Raw genomic sequence first — 20,856 nt, forward strand, 5'->3', positions numbered from 1 at the left:
TTTTTTTTTTTTTTTTGTATATTCAGAGCGTGAAACTAGCACAACAACTTTGAGAACAGTTGTATCACCCCATAAAGAAACACCATACCCATAATCAGTCAGAATCCAAACTCCCTCCTCTTCTCCCCTGGCCCTGGCAACCTCTAATTTATATTTTGTTCCTATAAATTTGCCTATTTGGGACATTTAATATGAATAGAATCATAGAATATATGGTCTTTTATAATGCTTCTTTCACTTAGCATAATGTGATTTCAAGATTCATCCAGGTTACAGCATGTATCAGCACTTTATTCCTTTTTAGAGCTGAATAATATTTCATTGTATGATATGCCACATTTTGTTTATCCATTCATCAATTGATGGATGTTTGGATTGTTTCTACTCCTTGGCTATTATCAATAATGCTGCTGTGAACATTCGTGTGCAAGTTTTTGTATGGACATATGTGTTCATTTTGCTTAGGTATGTAACCTGGGTCATATGGTAGATAAATCTGTTTAACTTTTGTAGGAACTGCCAGACTGTTTTCCAAAGTGGTTGTATCATTTCTCTTTCCCACCAGCAATGTGTGAGGGTTCCAATTTTTTCAATTTGTTGCCAAAATTTATTATTTTCCTCTTTTTTTCTAGCTATCCTAGTAGAAGTGAAGTAGTATCTCATTGTGGTTTTGATTTGCATTTCCCTACTGACTAATGATGTTGAATATCTTTTCCTGTGCTTATTGGCCATTTGTATATCTTTTTTTTGTTGTTGTTGTTGGAGTCTTGCTCTGTCGCCCAGGCTGGAGTGCAGTGGTGTGATCTCAGCTCACTGCAAGCTCTGCCTCCTGGGTTTACATCATTCTCCTGCCTCAGCTTCCCGAGTAGCTGGGACTACAGGCACCCGCCACCACGCCTGGCTAATTTTTTGTATTTTCAGTAGAGATGGGGTTTCACCGTGTTAGCCAGGATGGTCTCGATCTCCTGACCTCATGATCCACCCGCCTCGGCCTCCCAAAGTGCTGGGATTACAGGCGTGAGCCACTGTGCCTGGCCTGTATATCTTCTTTAGAAAAATGTCTGTTCAAGTGTTTTGCTCATTTGTTACTGGACTCTTGTCTTTTTATTATTGAGTTGTAAAGGTTCTTTGTATATCTGGGTACACATCTATATCAGACATATGATTTATAACCATTTTCACCTATAGATTGACTTTTCATTTGGTGTTGCATTTTGAAGCACAGTCATTTCCAGCTTGGTTCTGTGACCTTGTCAAGGGTGTCTTCATATGTCACAAGGATTACCATGAATTTCAAAATGAAGAAAAACAATTTGTCTAATCAAGTGTTATAAGTGTATATATCACAAAATAAAGGTAGATTTCCAACTGAATTAAAGTTTATTGAACCTCAAAACAATGTGTTCTTGTAACTTAATACTTTTCCTTCTAATGAGTGACATTTATTACCGCAATACAGCTAACTGTTTCTGCTTTTTTTTCTTTTCCAAATCCAACAACTTCTTGTGAACCTTCTTCAGTGACATATAGATATATAGACCCTGCCAATTGGCAAATTATATTTGCTTTCCCAGGTAATAACGATCCTAAGGGAGCATATGCCAAACAGCATTTTGTGTGTGTGTTTGCTATCAAGATAAATAAAGAGCTTTGTTAGCATAGATATCATGTATATCTATGTTATAAACTGCCAGTTTATTCTGTGGAATAGTTTTAAAAATATTTTTTTCTTTCTGCTCAGTAGTTGGCTAGGTAGAGATGTGAACCACAAATACATGGTACAATTTACACAAAACTGTGGTATCTAGAGTGAAAAATAACAGCGAAGTATCCCAAAAAAGGATTTTTGACATTAGTCACCACATCAATTAGTATTTTAAGACATAGAAATTATTAATGTTTATTAATCACTTTTGAAGCTCTTAAGTGGAAATTTATCAATGCTCACAGTAAATGTTATTTCTTACAGGAGGACATGAACCTTAACGAAGAAAAAAAAGCTCCTTTACGAAACAAAGATTTTACCACCAAACGTGAGATGGTTGTCCAGTATATTTCTGCCACTGCCAAATCTGTAAGTAGGGAGATTTTTCTAGCACCAACAGAATAAGCAATGAGCTTAGCATCATTCTGCTTAAAAATAAACAAACCTCAGCTCTTCAGATTACCTCATTGTACTCATATAGACTGTTCAGAAAACAATTTATATATGTTACACATTTAATATTAAGTATATATTTTTAAACTATTCATCATTAGAAATGGGACGTTTCCATTATTACAAGCAAGACAAAGGATACAAAGCTCTGAGGTAATCCAGTCCAGTCCTGAGCTTTTGTGTACATACTAAAAATCGACTGCATTTTGCAGATATTCTGCTCAAAATGTGGTTTGTTAGATGAAAATTTCGGATTTTGAAGAAGGTACAACTTAGTATAGTCAAAGCTTAAGTTTACATTAAAGCTACATGTTTGGTGTCTACTTGCATGAAACTTTTAGCAGTATTTTTTAATTTGCAGTTAGCTTTTTTCATAATTTTATATGATGCAAACTAAGCTGCCTCATAATTGCTATTGTATAGCTTCGTTTAATGTAAAGGATGTCACCTAATAGGAGCTCTAATCAAATCTGTGAGTCCCAAGACTTGAAAGTAAAGTTCATTGAAAGGACTTTTTATTATTAGGAAACTTTGTGTTTCAGTGGAGTATTTTGCTCTGTTCACTTCCTAATGCACTTTCAAATATAGTCTTAAGCTTTGATTTTTTTTTTTTTTTGGTAAGAAAAAATTGTATTTTTGAAATAGCAAAATGCATCTTTTACATTTCTGTAAAGAAAAAGCTTTTAATACCTAGAGTTCATAAAATCACTGCATGTGTGTATATGTGTGTATATATATGTATACACACACAGTGATATTTTTTGTGTATACGTATGTGTGTACACACACGTACACTATTTAGGTCATGTGTTTTACATTTCATAAGTTGACCATTGCAGAAAACAAGTCTTCATTGAAAAAATATATTCTAAAGTTATTTGGCTATCCTATTAATGCTATTTCAGTACAGCAATTCCAGTGGCAATTACTAATGCATTTTGCCGTGAATTCTACGATTGTATTGATTCTATATTGTACTTGAAACAAGCTAAATCTGAATGCTGAACTATTTAAACATAACACATTGCAGCTCCGCCATAGCAGAGCAACAGCATGTTTTTTAATTTGCTTCTGGTATCCAAGGGCAGAAATATGTTTCAAGTGATAAGTGAAATTTGCCATGAGCGTCGTTTTCAATAGAATTAGGTGATGCATAGGGTTTTACTTTGAAATTCTGATGAATCTCCTCTCATTTTTGCACTCAAGTTATTGTTCACCGTAAAATGCTTTAGGAAATGCAGGATGTACATTCAATGTTATTTTTCAACTACCTAAAGGCTGATACACTAGTAAATCTATATGACTGAATCTGAGTGCAAAGTACAGATAATAACATATGAATAATTATGTGGTGGTTTTAATGATAAGATTTTGTTAGAGTCTCTGGCTCATTTGTTGTTGTTTGTGTAAGTGGGACTGAATATAATGATTATATGAAGCTCTTATTCCTTGACCTTTTGATTATTACATGATTTCTGTGCAGAACTTGTTTTCATTTATTCTCATATTATTTCCTCTTCAAGTGACCAAAGAAATGCACACTTCAAGTTATATACTGATTTTTAAGATTAAAATGCAAAAAACTGGATAAATATTAGATGAGCTCACTTGAATTGTATTATTCAAAAGATGGAAATTCAGTGTTCCTCAAAAGACATGAAAATTCTATGTTTAAGGCATTAGCCTCGAAATCAGAACTACTTAATGGCCCTTATTTGTCTCATTCAGTGTACATATGAGCACCTGAAATACGCACAGCACTTTGATAAGATTTCCAGGATTATACGTGTTTTTGCTAATATTTTTCGTGGGCCAGATACTATGATGGAAGAAAGGCTGTTGACAAGCATTTTTAAAGCTTTCTCATCTTGGAAAGACATTAATTAGTACTGTGTTTTCTATCATTAAAACCACAAAAATTAGTTATATAATTTCCTTTTGAAGGTGAGAGGGTTGGCCTTCAGTGACAAACAATAATCTAATCTTTTGACCTTTTCATTATCACAACACTAAAGTTTGCATTTAGAGTAGACATGATAGTTACCACTACTTTATGAAAATGCGTTCTAGTTAGTCACAGCTCTCATCTTGAGGTAGCAAAGTTAAGAGCTAGAGTCCCTGGTGGAAAAATGTTTCATAGTCACATGTAAAACATGTGAGAATTGTAGTTAAATTTAAACATAAATTGTACATTTTCCCCGTTTAACACCTGCATTAATCATTTTGTATGGGATCTAAAACCAAATTTTAGATAGAAATGTCTATCATGCTCCTGGGTTCCTGAGTAAGGACATAAAAATAAAATGAAGCTCTACACCAATATGTGGTCAAAACTTGTTTCTAAAGCAAACAAGAGTCTTTTGTTGTATAATTAACTTCGCTAAAGTTAGCATGGAAAAGGAAACTATAAAGGAAACCATAAGATAATAATAAAAACTATTGCTTAGTTTTTTCTTCTTAAAGTCCCATAATAGAGAATGTTAAATTGTGTGAATGTTACAGGAAAAAGTTTGAATAACTCTGTCCATGATGAATGAACTTTAAATAGAGGGATGGAGAAGAACCTTCTTTCTGCATTTTATCCTCCATTGTTCGTTGTAGGAAGCGTAGTTATGGATCTGACGTAGGGTAATAGGTATATGTAGATAATTTGACCACAAATAACCTGGAAGAGTCTATATTTTCAAAACACCAGCATATGTTTTCAGAAAATGGAAAACCAAGCTTTGTTAATATTGCAAAAGTTGTCCTACCGATTGGTACTCCTGAAACAAGATGTTGGTAATTTAGAGGGGATCTCACGGGCCCTTAACAGCACATATAGACATTTATGAGGAAAAGTTATTCACCGAAGTCCCAACATTAGTTTGTCAAATGCCAGTGTCATTCCTAGAATGTTAAGGGATTGGTTTATTTTGAATTTAAATCATAATCTTTGAAATTTTAAAATATGTAAAGTTATATTTTTTAAGACATATGAACCATTGAGAGGCAGCATTGGTTTTTTTTTTTTTTTAAATCTCAGTAGGAAATAATTTAAAATAGTGATGCCAGCTACATCTGCAGATTTGTTAGACTGACCTGTATAATGAGTAGTTAAAAGTTGCAGTATATCTATATGTGTATGTGTATACATATATTATGGTTTTGCTTTTGTCATTATCAGATACTCTTTCAGGTCTTTTCCAGGTATGATCTGGATATATCAAACAGTTGAACCCAGACATGGCCAAAATATTTTCTCTTAGCTTCTGTTGGGTACTAAATCTTATCTATTGCCGTTTGTGCTTTAGCTAAATGCAGTTATTTTGCAATGCAAATGAATCATTAAATGGGCCATATTCTGGTTGTTTCACTGAGTATAGACCTGCTTTAATTGTTAACGCAGGCTCACATTCTTTTGTTAGTCTCATGTCTGTGCTAAATAAACAAGGGACAAATACAACCTCTGTCTTTTTGGTGGGAGGAAATAATTGAGGTCAATAGCATATCTTTTAATTCAGAAGACTGTTAATGGCACCAAAGAGGCTTTTATCCAACTAAATAATCACTGCTTGTAAATAGTCTACTGAATGAATATTTAAGAAAGCTACTTCTCTATTCTGAGATTCATGGATTCTTCTGAAATAATCTACTTGGAAATTGTCATTATCTTTTTGTATTTTATGATATCCTTTTCAACATAGGATTCTTACTGGGGTTTCAGTTAAATTTGATTTTTATTTTTAAAGCACTAACTGAAAAATAGAACACATTTTGGTAATAACTGCTATCGGATTAATGGTTTTATATTGTGGCTTAGCTGTTTTTTGGACACTGCTTGATATTCAAGTGTGAGAATCTGATAACAGTGATTTGATTTATATTTGGATTTTTGCATAAAATTATGTTTAGGACTATGAGTTTACTTCCTGCTTTCTTAAACACAATTCTGCCTCTCAGAAATTCTTTTATCACTTATCCATTAGGAAAGCTCAGTTGGAGCTGCAATTTTTGAACTATTTCCTCCTTCTGAACATGTGCATGTTTAGATGTAAAATGCTTCTTTGTCTTCACATTATGTAGAAAATTCTGATCTTATAATAGAATGCTAGGATTACCTAGAAAACTAGAATAATAAGTAATCTATCTTTTTTATAATTTTCAAGTATAATATAAAACGGTATTATACACCTTAAATTTATAACAATAAAAAATATTTGTTTTCAACCTAAAGTTTACTTCTGAACTTAATGCATGACTTTAAATGTAACATTTCTACACTAAAATACCTTAACAGTATACCTGCCATAAGAAGGTGTACTATTTCAACCTTTTTTTTTTTTTTTTGAGACGGAGTCTCGCTCTGTCACCCAGGCTGGAGTGCAGTGGCGCGATCTCGGCTCACTGCAAGCTCCGCCTCCCGGGTTCACGCCATTCTCCTGCCTCAGGCTCTCCCAGTAGCTGGGACTACAGGCACCCGCCACCACGCCCGGCTAATTTTTTGTATTTTTAGTAGAGACGGGGTTTCACCGTGGTCTCGATCTCCTGACCTCGTGATCCGCCCGCCTCGGCCTCCCAAAGTGCTGGGATTACAAGCGTGAGCCACCGCGCCTGGCCTATTTCAACCTTGATAGTATACCTGCCATAAGAAGGAAAGAAAAGAAAAGGCAATATTGGAAAAAAAATTTCTATTGATAATTTTTTCAGGGGCTATGAGCTGGTAAAAAAATCTGATGCCTGATTACACTTAACGTTGCATAACTTGATATTTAGATTATACTATATGAGAAGCCCATTATAGTACATTAAAAAAATCCTCAAATAGTAATTATCACTTATTTGAGAATCCTTATTCTGTAGACTTTACACATTTTTTGAAACATAGTAGAAATTACTATTGATGTATCTATTTTAGCCTGTATATCTAAAGTATCAAAAATATAAATAGGGTTAGCTGTTTACTAATTTACTAAACACTTAACCTCTGTGAAAAGCTTCTCACTACTAATATTGTTGCTGTTTGTTTTTTTTCACACCATAACCACTCTTCGTTGACCACTGCATGCAGATAGTTGGAAGTAAAGTTACGGTGAGTACAAAAGATGTATTTTACCCTTAGATATAAATTTGTGGTTTTGTAAATTGTGATTTTTGCTTGTAGTATTTTATATGTTTGGTTCTTTTGGTATATATTTTACCAAAGCAGTGAGATGAATGTTATGATCAGGTGATTAGAATTTAGCCTGGGCAAATATTTTTTCTGTGGTTTTTGGGAGATGTTTTAGAACTAGAATATGCTTGTATATTTTATCTTAGAAGTTTTCACCTTTTTTTTTTTCTGGAATTATGCCTGTGTCAGTCTTTATGATTCTGATGAAATTGTATGTTTTACCTCAATTTATCAGGAGGAGAATCCTAAAATGTTGGTTTATGCTAACGGGAATTCTTATTAAAATATGTCACTTTGATTTCAGTATCACTGAGCACATAGAGTAATGAAAATAACCCTTTTCATGCAGTCGGGAGGCCTGGGTGCTTGTCTTTGTTGGATGCTACTAATCAGCTTTGCTACTTTGGGCAAGTCATGTAATTTCTCTGGGGCTCAATTATTAAATGGATAAATTGAAATGATTAGCTCAAATTATCTGTTAAGGTTCTTTCCATGGCTGTCATTTAAAGGTTTTATATTCAAGGCACTATATTTCAGTGCTATAATTACATGATACACTATTACATAACATGCCCAAAGTGGCCTGTACTGTGATTGAGAGCTGTTTGTAATTACCTTATCTTCATGACTAAGCACTCTCTAGAGAACAGGGTGGTAGGAAACATTATCTTTAACATCACCGAGTACTGAGGTATCTAGAATAGTGAATGTATTTGTTTGTTTTGCTTTTAAAAATTGATTCCTTCTTTTCATTATCTTACTCTTTTTTTTTTTTAAATTCATGAGACATCTAGGGGGAAAAGCCATCATCCTTTCAGGATAATTTTAAAAATCGAATATTTATTTAGTGCTTATTATATGCCAAGAATTATTCTAGGTGCACTGATGACTGGAAAATAAGAATGAGATAGGACCTAGTTGATATGTGTTGAAATAATCAAACCTTAAATTATGCATGCTGACTATAAATGTAATAGGAATTCGTAAGTAGGAGAGAGAAGTAAGGTTGGAGTAATTAGAGAAAAATCTGTGTAAATTTCTGCACTTAAATTGGGCTTTCAGGGAATAATTAGTTACGATGGCTGGGGTTTGGCTAGGGAGGAGAGACTGTGGAGAAGCTCTCAGATTCTGGAAGTAATATTAAATGCAAAGGCCTGAAGAGAACCAAACCATGTGTGTAGAGGCAGAGAAGAGGGAAGTGAGAGATGAGGTTGACTTTGTTGAAACAAAGAATGTATATTGGAAAGAGTAAAAAATCAAGTTGAAGGATGGTCTTGAAGTCCAGGCAGCAAATTATAAATTAGTTTGAGCAAGGAGGTAACATGATGGAAGCAGTGTTTAAGAAAAATAAATTCGATAGGTGGATAGGCTGGATTAGGCTAATGGTTCTCAAACTGGAAAGTACATGAAAATGCAAATTTTGTCCTGCTCCAAGAAGATTGTGATTCAAGTGGCCTGGGATATGGCCAAGAAGTTTGCATTTTTATCTAGCACCTCCAGAGATTCTGTTAAGGTAGTCTGAGAAGTATACTTCACACTTTAGGAAGTCTTAGATTCTGATAGACTTATTCAGGAAGCTACCTAGGAGATTTTTGAGTGATTCAGTGAGGACTTGTATTAAAGTCCTCACTTTGAGGCTAGGTGGGGTTAAATAACGAGTTTGGGGAGATAAGAGATTTTTAGCTTATTTTAATAAGGGCTGGAAGCAGCCTGTATTTCTAGTCTTGGTACCAACTCTCTCCCCTAATTACCCACACTGTTACTTCCTTAGTTTAGACTGTCATCATTTAACACCCCTGTGATTGCTGTAGCCTACCAATCAGTCTCCTTGTCTTCAGTCTCTCACCCACCTATGCATATTCTACACTGTTACCAGATATCTTGCTCCAGCAGTACCCTCTTATCTGTGGTTTCATTTTCTGTTTCAGTTACCTGAGGTGCAGCACAATAATACATTTTGAGAGAGAGAGACCATATTCACATATATTTTTTTTTTTTTTTGAGAAAGGGTCTCACTCTGTTGCCCAGGCTGGAGTGCAGTGGCATGATCTTGGCTCACTGCATCCTTGATCTCCCGGGCTCAAGCCATCCTCCCACATCAGCCTCCAGAATAGCTGGGACTACAGGTGTGCACCACCATGCTCAGCTAATTTTTGTATTTTTCTGTAGAGATGAGGTTTTGCCATGTTGCCCAGGCTGGTCTCAAAGTCCTGAGCTCAAGCGATCTGCCTGCCCTGGCCTCTTAAAGTGCTGGGATTACAGGCGTGAGCCACCACGTCCGGTCCACATAATTCTATTATAGTATATTGTTATAATTTTTCTATTTTATTAGCTATTGTTAATTTCTTACTGTGCCTAATTTATAAATTAAATGTTATAGGTTTATATGCATAGGAAAAAGCATACTATATTTAGAGTTTCAAAACTATCCACAGTTTTAGGCATCCATCCACTGGGTGTCTTGGGGCATACCTCCTGTGGATAAAGAGAGACTACTGTATTTCCCTCCTCAAAACCTTCAAATGGCTCCCTGTTGTCCTTTGTGATCTCATCCCTGCCTGCTTCTCTAGTTTCATCTCCAGCGTCATTCTTACTGGTACCTGTCTTCTATCTGCATAGGAACACTTGGCAATTCCTTCATGCCTTATTGTTTAATACCTTTAAATCAAGCATGTTCTATTTTTTTGAGCTGGAATGCCGTTTTCTTCTTTAGTGTGTCCGCCAAGCTCCTAAATATCCATCAAGATTAAGCTTCCTGTCAATCTTAGAAGAAGCTGTCCTAGGTGACTCCTTCCTTCCCATAGCACCATGTTTATAGCTCTATTGTTATATTTAACATATTTTATTATAATAAATGATTTATATGTTCTTTTTCCACAATGTACACAGCTTCTGTGTTCAAGAAACTAGGTCTAATGGGGAAGACAGACAGGTAAACAGAATAAAGATAGGACCTGAAGATGCAATATAGTACAATGGCAGGCCAGCAGGCTATATGTAGTGTATATATATTTATATATACACATATATATATATTTCCCAGAGTGTTTTGAAAAACAGTATAATGAGTTACGTGTTTTGATCCACAGTGTAAACTATTTCATACCCATTGTCTTATCTGTGACCTCCTCACATTTGAGTTTGCAAATCCTGCTATAAAGGGAAGAAACTATAGGAATTAGCTTCTAGAGGAAATGATTAGGGGTTTGTTCTAGAGTTTAGGTGGGACGGCTGTCTTAAGGAAGAAATTTTGTTTGTTTGTTTTTCTGCAACTAAAGGGAATAAGAAAACAATATGTAAGATCACTGGTGAAAACCAGTTACAAAAGGGCTTTTGCGTCGTAGTCTCAATCTTCAACAGATGGAGAGGTTTATTCATTGATAAAAAGGGCAGGTAGGAAATTTATAGAGGTGTTTCAAAAAGAAATTCTAGAATAATCACTTAAAGTATTGCAGTTGCTCAGAGATTACATACATTGGTCCAAAAATGAGTGATATGAAAGCTAGATTGAAATCCGACAGATGGAATATGTAATGAACTAGGAGGTCGGCATGGGCCTGTTTTGCGTTTGTCTAACCAATGTTGATTAGAAGCAGAAATGGAGGCATTTGAGGCCCTCCTGATCTTGACCTACCATCAGTCTTTACTTTTCACTATTCTATATAAATTGTACTTTAAAAGTCAAGCCAGGAAACTGCCTGTTACCTGAACAAAACCACCCCCTTAGCCTCAGGCAGTATTGCTTCTGACTTTGCTCAAGGGGTCTTTTTTGTATAGAATGTTTTCTTTCCTTTGTCAACATTCTAGCCATCCTCCACAGCTCTTCCATGAAGCCTATCTTGATCTTGATCCGCTCTCCCATTTCCACCTACAGTAATATATCTGAACTCCTATAGCACTTTGTTTTTAACTCTTAGGGAGTCACTCTTAACTCTATCTTATAGTTCCTATTTCTTTATATATTCCTTAAGGGCTTTTAGAATACTCCTATTTTACTTTATGCCTGTAGTAATTTATATCCTTGAATAATACTGTTTCACATACTATGAGTCTTTGTATATCCACAATACAGACTCTATGAAGGAAGGCAAATTTTAGTAGCAATCATGGGTTTAGAGGCAAATGGACCTGGTTTCAGATTCTGTCTCTGCTACATACTAGCTGTGTGACCTTGGATAATTTACTTCTGTGAATCTTAGTCTTTTCACTGATAAAATGAAGAGAATAATACTAAATTTGTGATATTTTTGAAGTATATTGTTTATGTTTAATATATTTAACATGTAAAGAGTCTTGCAAATGGTAGGTCTGAATTACATTTTTGTTAAATGTCTTGAATTCTACAAAATGCTTGATATGAAAGACATAAAACATAAAGACTACATGGTAAAATGAGATAAGACTGAGCTGCCTTTTTTGTTGTTGTTCAGTGTTCAAGATGTTTGCTATTTGAAGATTTAAAGGGAAAAATGGGATTTATTCTGGGTCAAGAATGGTGCAAAGGATTCAGCTGGATGCTGGAAGGAGAATGTTTTGCCTGTTTATTGGAAGCTATTTGTTATGTGGTGTGGATTATTGCTGGGCTTTGAGGAAAAAAGTAAAATCATATATGATCTCAAGTTAATATTGACAAGATTATTTTAAAGATTTAATAAAATAGTTGAGGATTTGGTATAGATACTGTCTGTGATGGGAAATGATAAAATATCATTCTGGTAGATCTCTAGAAATAGCAAAGAATTTGGAGTAGGGAAGAGATAAAACTGAATTACTTTTTTCAATGGCTTCTCATTCTAAATAACTGTTGCAGAATTTTGTGAAGCAAAATAAATTGTTTTTATTATTTAGTAACAATGCATGAAACAGATTTAGAAAACAGCTAAAATGATTGATTTGATTTCATTGCAAGCCAGGAATAATTTATCCACAGGTAGAAAAATAAGCATTCTTCTGTGACAAAAAGTAAGAATTGATATGATTACATATGATAGTTGGAAAATAGCAAGCATTGTAATGACCAGACCTTATAATGTTAAATAAGAGGTAATTTAATAAGTTGGCAGCAGCAACGGCTTTTTGGGAAAGCATTTGTCTCGGCATCAGAAGAGCCTGAGTTTTAATCCTGATTCACTACTCATTCATTCCCTGTGACCTTGTACACCTCTCTAGACTCAGTTTCATTCCTTTCTTGAACACAAAGTTACTGAGTACTTATTAGTGCCAGGCATTATTCTAGGTGCTGGAATGATGAACCATACAGATAGTGTCTTCATGGAACTTACATTCAGGACGGGGAAACAGACAATATGACACATAAAATATAATGACAGGTAAGCTCTATTAGAGATAGCAGAGAGTGATCGGAGTGTGGTATTTTAGATAGGAGAGCTCTTTGGGCAAATGACATTTGAAAGGAGACCTGAATGAAAATGGGAAGAGCCATGCAAATATCTAGGGAAGAGAGAACATCAAGTGCGAAGGCCTTGAGGCAGGAGTGTGCTTGGAGTATCTGAAGGAATAGCAGAGGTCACTGTGCATGGAGTGGGGTGAACAAGGGAAAGTTTGGGGGTGTTTAATCCCAAGAGTTAGGGTGACTAAAAACATATGTTAAGCATAGTTAGTGGGTTGTTAATTTGGAAAGGTAGGTTCAAGTCATTTTAGGAGAGATATGTTGAAGAATTGTCACTTTAATAGCCAGCCAGGAGCCCTGAAAGGGTTTGAGCCATGGAATGACAAAATCCAAGGTGTATTTGGGGAAGATAAAGGTAGCAGTGGAAATTGGAGAGGTTAGATATAAAGGCAAGGAGATCAAGCTGGGGGTTGTTGCTGTAGTTTAAGTAATAAGGATGCGGAACTGGAGTGTGGTTAGTAGGAACTAAATGGAGGGTATAGATGAGAGACAGAGACTGTGGAAGTAAAATATCCCAGCCTCAGCAAATGATTTTAAAAGGGCAGAAGAGATGTATGAATCAATAATGACTGAAATTTCAAGCATGGGTGACCAAACTGACTTGAGCATTCATAGAGTAGTCAGGGACAAGACCGAGTTTGGAGTAAAAGAAGATTGAGTTCAGTTAGATACGTTAATCAGGGAGAAATTACTAGAATCACAATAGCAGGAGTAAAGGTATCACCATGCAAGAACATTTATTTAGCTCTTACAGCATTAGCAGTATAATTTTATAATTTGGTTCTCTGTTTCAAACTACTGCTTTTACCATTTTAAATTTACTCTCTGTATATTGCTGCTGAGACTATGTTGCTGATCATTCTAATGACATTTACCTGCTTAAAAGCTGAAGCCTGAATATCTTTAGTAGGTATTGAAGGCCAAGTATACTTGTAGATGATTCAGTGGACCAAGATAGAGAAAAGTGAATCATTTTGGTGGCCTGTAGTATCATTTACCAGATAAACCATCTGACATAAAATTAAGAGGTCATATTTGTACCTTTTGCAATGTTCCTAATAATCTCAGTCAAAAAAACAAGCCCATAATAGTGAAGGTCAGATACAAATGCATGCTTCTTTGCCCTAATGGAGCATGGGAATCATGAGCACTAACTGAATGACTGTTGCAAGAGTTTTCTCAAAATAGAGCCAAATGAACTCCCACCCCCCACCCAGCCCTCTTCCAGGCTGATGATGAAGGTAATACTGAGAGTAAGTTTCTGTTAAAAGTATAAACATGGCTGGGCGCCGTGGCTCACGCTTGTAACTCCAGCACTTTGGGAGGCTGAGGTGGGTGGATCACTTGAGGTCAGGAGTTCAAGACCAGCCTGGCCAACATGGTAAAACACCATCTCTACTAAAACTACAAAAATTAGCTGGGCCTGGTAGCAGGCCCCTGTAATCCCAGCTACTAGGGAGGCTGAGGCAGGAGAATTGCTTGAACCCGGGAGGCAGAAGTTGCAGTGAGCCGAGATAGTGCCACTGCACCCCAGCCTGGGTGACAGAGTGAGACTGTGTCTCAAAAAAAAGGATTAACATATGATCAGGCTTAAAATAATAAATTTAAAGTGTTATCTATGTATTACTATAAGCTACCTAATAGTAATATACCTAAAATACCACCAAGTGTGGCAGCATGCTTTGTAGGCTGCTAAGCTGCTACTACATTAATAAATTGAAGTTTTATTAGTTTATTTATAGAATAGTATTTGATAATTACCTCATGTAGTATTACACTTGTGTCAGGCCAATTATTTGAATATGTTCTGTGAAAAAAGATTAAATCTTATTTTTCCTTTTTTCTCCTTTTTGTAATTGTGTAGTCCAGAAGGGGGAGACAAAACATTGATTATTGGAGGTTGAAGTAGCTGCTTTGTGATGATAAAACATTGTGTTCGTGTACTCCAATTTGATTTTTTTAAATGGATTTAGAAATTGTAGGATAGTTGCTACTGTAAAATATTTAGTTTTATGGTGGTGATAATTTTGTTAAAAATCTTAATTCAGTCAGAATAAAAATACTGCCATTATTTTAAACTAGTATATATAAAGTAGAAAAACTCATTTGGTGATCAGATGAAAATAAGACCTGAAACTATTTAATGATGGTATATTATAAGTGATCTTTTAAAAATAGCACAAACACTATTAAAGTACCAATTTCAGTCTTTTCTAATTTCACATCCATTATGTGCAATGAGTAGCTACTTTCCCATTTCCTAATGTTTTAACACTGCAAGCTAATTTGTATATTATACTTATTTTGGTTAGGGGTATCTGTGTATGTTTTGAAAGGTTTTGTTATTTGAATTTCCCTTCATTTTTGGAACACTATCTTATCAGTTCCTTCCCTTCCAGTGTATTGTCATAAATTGCATTATTTCATCATGCCAGATTAAATTCGTTGTTCAATGAATGCTGAAATATAGATTATGAAATATTAACAAGTCATCTTACCTTGGCAATTTGGAAATGTCTAAAAGACAGCATGAATATTAGTATTATGTTTAGACATATATTTTGAAAATTGATTATATTAATATTTATGAATGGGGTCATTATGTTTTATAATATATCCTGATATTAGAAATTAAAAGATGTATATTTCATGTATGATTTTGCATCACAAATCCATTAGCTGTGCATTTTGATTGTGATCATGTTGGATATTTTTATTGAGGATATTTTTCTGTGTATATAATCAGGTAAAAGAATCAATTTAAAATCTGATGCTTGATATAAGACATTTAAGACTAGTATAGCCATTATTTTTTATACTGGATTGGTTTATTTTACTAACAATGGAAAAAATTTTGATCATCTATATAGAATGAGGTAATTATATGATGTCTTTTTTTGTGTGTTTTTGTTGTTAAGTAATATAGTCTCTACAATATGTATCCTTTAAAAGCTCTGTATAAAATTTGCTGTTGCCATTATAAAACTTAAAGTGGTATAACACAGGGATTTTTTTTTATGAGGCAATGCTTCCTCTATCCAGATAGCCTTGTCAGCAGGGGAAAAAGAGGAAGCAATCAGATTACGATCAAGATCAATGTTTAGAAGTTACCTTAGGCTAGATGTAGTTGGCTCATGCCTGTAATCCCAGCAATTTAGGAGGGTGAGATGGGAGGATCACTTGAGCCCAGGAGTTCAAGATCAGCCTGGGCAACATGGCAAGACCCTGTCTCTACAAAAAAATAAAACAATTAGCTGGGTGTGGTGGCACACTCCTGTAGTCCAGTCTCCTAGGGAGGTTGAGGTAGGAGGATCTCTTGAGCCTGGAAGTCAAGGCTGCAGTGAGCCGAGATGGCGCCACTGCCCTCAAGCCTGGGTGACACAGTTGAGACCCTGTCTCAAAAAAAAGAGTTAGCTTAGCTACTGTATATAAAATTTTGGGCTCTTTTCTCATGCATTTGATTCCATTTTTCATTTTAGTTAATCAAGTTTCTTTTGTCTGTTTATCTGTTTGGAAAGGACTGTTTGGTTGAACAAACATTAGTTCTTTTGAATAAGTAGAATAGAATAATCTTAAAAAGAAAAAGGCCGCCTTAGATTTATGAAGTGTTTCAGAGTGTTTAAAGCCCTTCATGTATTTCCTCATTTAAGCTACGTGTTATATGTATTTCTGTAGGTTCGTGCATCAGTTTTTCAGAAGACATTGCCTCCATCCCCAAATTCTTGGAGGCTAGTTAGAGTCTGGCCTTGTCCCATGGAGATTTTGTTGGCTGATAGCTATATGGACAGTCTTTTGAGTAGTTTATACTGACCAAGGTATTTCCTGTCAGTGGTCCACTGATATTCATAACATTTAAAAATGATACATGATATTCATAACATATTAATATCTAGTTTATATGCTTGTATGAAATGCTTTCTGGGTCTGCATCGCTAAATAATGGTGATGTGACCAGTGACATTTAGAGTAATTTTTTTTACTGTGGTCACCATAATTCGGATACCATGATTATTACATTAATTGCATGTGCTTTTATAGTTGCAGCCATAATTACCTATTAAAACAATATAGAAAAAAATGAACTTCAATAGCATCAAAGATATTAAAAGCATTTGGGTTCATTTTTTATGCTGATCTGTTTGTAAATTTTTAGTAACCTGTCATGGTTCTTTAATGAATTTGTGATCTAAGGAGAAAATAACTGCTTGCGCAATGTAACTCTTGTGCTTGGAGAACATAACTGCTTTGTATATTTCTGGTAAATCATTTATTTTTATTGATGATTATGATGCTTTTTTGGCAGAGTGCTTATCCACTCAAAGAGCTCTTCTACGAAGTATGATTGGTGTCTGTATCCAAGATATAACATGTATTCTATGTGTTTATATGTCTCTCTATATCTATTTATCCATCTTTCTGTCTATCCTCCCAAAGTTAAATGAGCTTAAATAGGTTGCCTCTGTGTTAGAAAGCAGAGAAGTATTACCAGAGAACTGAAGCTCCTCCCCAAAATTATTTCAGATTTTCTTATTGTGTGGAATGGTTTTGCTTGGAATGAGAAAAGCTATGTGTTACCGGCTGAATTGTGTCCCCCCCCCCCGCCCCGTCCTCCCCAAATTCGTATGTTGAAGCCCTAACGTATCAGAATGTGACTGTGTTTAGAGATAGGGCTTTTGAAGTGTTAAGTTAATAAAAAAAAAAAAAAAAAAAAAAAGAGGCCTTTAGTGTGAGCCCCAATCCAGTCTGACTGGTGTCCTGGTAAGAGGACATTTGGACACACAGAGAGGTGCCAGGGTTGTGTGCAGACACAGAGGAAAGGCCATTTGAAGACAGAGAGAAAAGATGACCATCTGTAAGCCAAGGAGGGAGGCCTCAGAAGAAACCAAACTTACTGACACTTTGGTCTTGGACTTTTAATGTCAAGAATGGGGAGAGGGGCCGGGCGAGGTGACTCACGCCTGTAATCACCAACACTTTGGGAGGCCGAGGCGGGCGGATCACTTGAGGTCAGGAGTTTGAGACCAGCCTGGGCAACATGGCAAAACCCCCATCTCTACTAAAAATATAAAAATTAGCTGGGTGTGGTGGCACATGCCTATAGTTCCAGCTACTCAGGAGGCTGGGGCACGAGAATCACTTGAACCAAGGCAGAGGTTGCAGTGAGCTGAGATCGCGCCTCTGCACTCCAACCTGGGCAACAGAGTGAGACTCTGTCTCAGAAAACAAACAAACAAAAAACAAAGCAAAACAAAAAAATAATGGGAGAAAACAAATTTCTGTTGTTTATGTTCCAGTCTGTGGTATTTTATTATGGCAGCCCTAGCAAACTAATACAGTATATAACAGTCATTTTGTTATATTTAACACTGAGTAATAGTGAACTTTTAGAGAACACTAAGTGTCAAGAACGGTGCTAGGCAAGCTTCATGTAAAACCTAATTTAATCCTCATAAGAATTATCACCCCCATTTTATAGATGAGGAAAGTGTGGCTTAGAAAAGTAAGTACATTGGGGGTTACATAGTAAGTAAGTGGGAGAGCAGGGATTTGAATCCAGTCAGACTGACTGCAGAGCTTGGCCTCTTAACCAATAACTAAGTAAGATTTGGTGGATTTCAGGCAATTGTGGATAATAATTGACACCACAGGCGTTCATCCTAACACTGTTAATATTTAGTCTTTCACCATGTGCTAATAGGCAATTCTTATTTTCTGCCAACTGGAGAATACCTACAGTCATACCTGCAACACAGAGAGAACCTTGCCCATGGAAAAGCTGCTACATTACAGAGAATTAAAGACCTCTGTGTACGTGTTGCTCAGTGGGCCAAAAATGACTCTGCCGACATGGTCTTTGTGGCTTTCATAGCAGATGTTCACGAACAGGTAACATCAATGCAGATAAACCATATACTCAGCAATTTAAATGTGAGGAAAAAGATACATAAATATTAGAAAGAATCCCATTTTTAGCAATGGCCTATAATTCTAAGCCATTTTCCCTGTGTCTGAAATAGATTAACCATTGTGCCTCTTCGACTATTTTTTCCATCTGTGTTCACCTTTCTTATGCACGCTTGCCTTTTATAATTAATTTCAATTAAACATTAGTTTTGTTTAAATAATACTGTGTAATTAAAATGCTTATATGCTCTCAGAGGGCAAGGACCATGTCTTAATACACTTTAGACATTTTTAAATACACTAGGCTATAACAGCAATAAAATAATTAAACATCGTTTTGTTCAATCTCTACATATTCACAATTCCTCTGACACTGAACTGTGTATAAACTGAAATCAGAAAGCTGCTAGTTATTTTATAATGCTTCTCAAAACAGAAGCCCTCTTCCATTGGAAATGCAGTCTAGCATCTTAAAATCTTTTTTTTTTTTTTTTCAAGAATAAAACTAAATTTCTTCTATTGCAATTTAGGTCCCTTGCCTCTTGGTAAGTTTTCTATTTCTGCTGAGGACCGTTGTTAATCATCACCCATGCAATCTCTCTTAGAGTACTCATAGGTTTAAGTGGTCCCTCAGCTGCTGCTTCTCCCACTTCCTTTAATTTTTCCATATAATACTGCCTTCTTTTTAATTGCTTTTAGAGTGTCTACAGTTTGGGGCCTCAGAAGCGGAAATGCTACTTGATAATACACCCAATCTAAATGCTCATTCTTATTTTACCCAATGTCTGTGTGTGTGTGTGTGTGTGTGTGTGTGTATGTGTGTGTAGTTCCTCAGTTTTGGTGGTGCCTCTTCTATTGATGATGATTGTTATTTTTTTGTTATACAGATGTGACTAAAATTGAGAGTTTTTTCTCCCCATTCTCTTCGCATTATCTAAGAAACTCCAAAGATAGCTCTTCATCATACCAACTAGAAACATCTTGAGTGTTCACCTGGAGTTTTTCTCCAGTTGTTTTCACTTATAGGTGTGCGAAGTTAATCATACCCATAGGAAAACCACCACATGAAATGGATGCTTAGAGCATACGTTAAAACACAGTGAAAATCATAATATTTGGGCTTTGAAGACCTGGGGTTTAGGTCATGGCTCTCTCTCTTAATGGCTAAGTGATTTGGGGTAAAACACACTCAACCTTTCTGGAGCCTAAGTCTCTTTATCTGTACTTACTCTGTCATCCTAATAGAGTTATTAAATACTTTGTAAACTGTGAAACACATTACACATTTAAATCATTATAGTAATCAGTTAAGGAAATGATTCTCATGGTAATTCCTAATATATATATTTTTGAAGAATGTGTTGAACCACAACTACTGCCACCTTTTAGTGACACATACATCAATGCATTCGTTCCTTTATTAGTCAGTGTTAGTTTAGAAGCCAGTTATAGTTATAACCTTTGTAAAAGCTGACGTCTTCTAAGATAGCCCCTAGGCTACAGGCTACATGTAAAGTTACCCTTTTTATGAAAAGCCACAAGCAACTGTGAAGATTATCCCTAATCTTCCATCTAAATATGAAAATATTTGCATTTTAAGCTGCATAACCATGGTATCCTTTTCTTCTTTTCTTTTCTTTTTTCTTTTCTTTCTGTTTTTTTGAGACAGAGTCTTGCTCTGTCACCCAGGCTGGAGTGCAGTGGTGCAATCCCTGCTCACTGCAACCTCTGCCACCTGGGTTCAAGTGATTCTCTTGTGTCAGCCTCCTGAGTAGCTGGGACTACAGGTGTGTGCCACCACACCTGGCTAATTTTTGTATTTTTAGTAGAGACGGGGTTTCACCATATCGGCCAGGCTGGTCTCAAACTCCTGACCTCAAGTAATCCGCCTGCCTTGGCCTCCCAACGTGCTGGGATTACAGGTGTGAGCCACCATGCCTGGCTGCTTTTCTTATTTCATTTGAGCTCTTTTCTCCAGGTATATTATATATACTGTATAAATATTATTAAATATTATTATATATAGTGTATAAATTTGGGGTTTAATGACTGTTTCTAAACTAAGATCACATGAACTCAGAAATGGTAAAGTAGTACTTTGAGATTTGCGGTAGTAAAGAATTTGACTTTTTTTCCTCCTAAGTTTACTAAATATTTCCATACAAAAGCCCATATTTCCTTAAAAGATACGATGTAAACCAACTATGCGATTTAAAGGAAATCATTTTTTTT

The 20,856-nt window shown here is 35.6% G+C and overlaps 1 protein-coding gene across 1 annotated transcript in view; it reads left to right on the forward strand.

The window, feature by feature from the left end:
• DIAPH2 (diaphanous related formin 2) overlaps window positions 1-20,856 on the forward strand; it is an 880,788-nt gene that overhangs the window by 72,328 nt on the left and 787,604 nt on the right. Inside the window, exons 4-7 of the mRNA XM_058441333.1 lie at window positions 1,970-2,074; window positions 7,209-7,229; window positions 10,024-10,093; window positions 18,419-18,606. Of these exons, the coding sequence (XP_058297316.1) occupies window positions 1,970-2,074; window positions 7,209-7,229; window positions 10,024-10,093; window positions 18,419-18,606 (384 nt within the window). The remainder of the gene's footprint in view (window positions 1-1,969; window positions 2,075-7,208; window positions 7,230-10,023; window positions 10,094-18,418; window positions 18,607-20,856) is intronic.

Source organism: Hylobates moloch, unplaced genomic scaffold (assembly GCF_009828535.3).
Source record: "Hylobates moloch isolate HMO894 unplaced genomic scaffold, HMol_V3 SCAFFOLD_7, whole genome shotgun sequence".
NCBI classification, from domain to species: Eukaryota; Metazoa; Chordata; class Mammalia; order Primates; family Hylobatidae; genus Hylobates; species Hylobates moloch.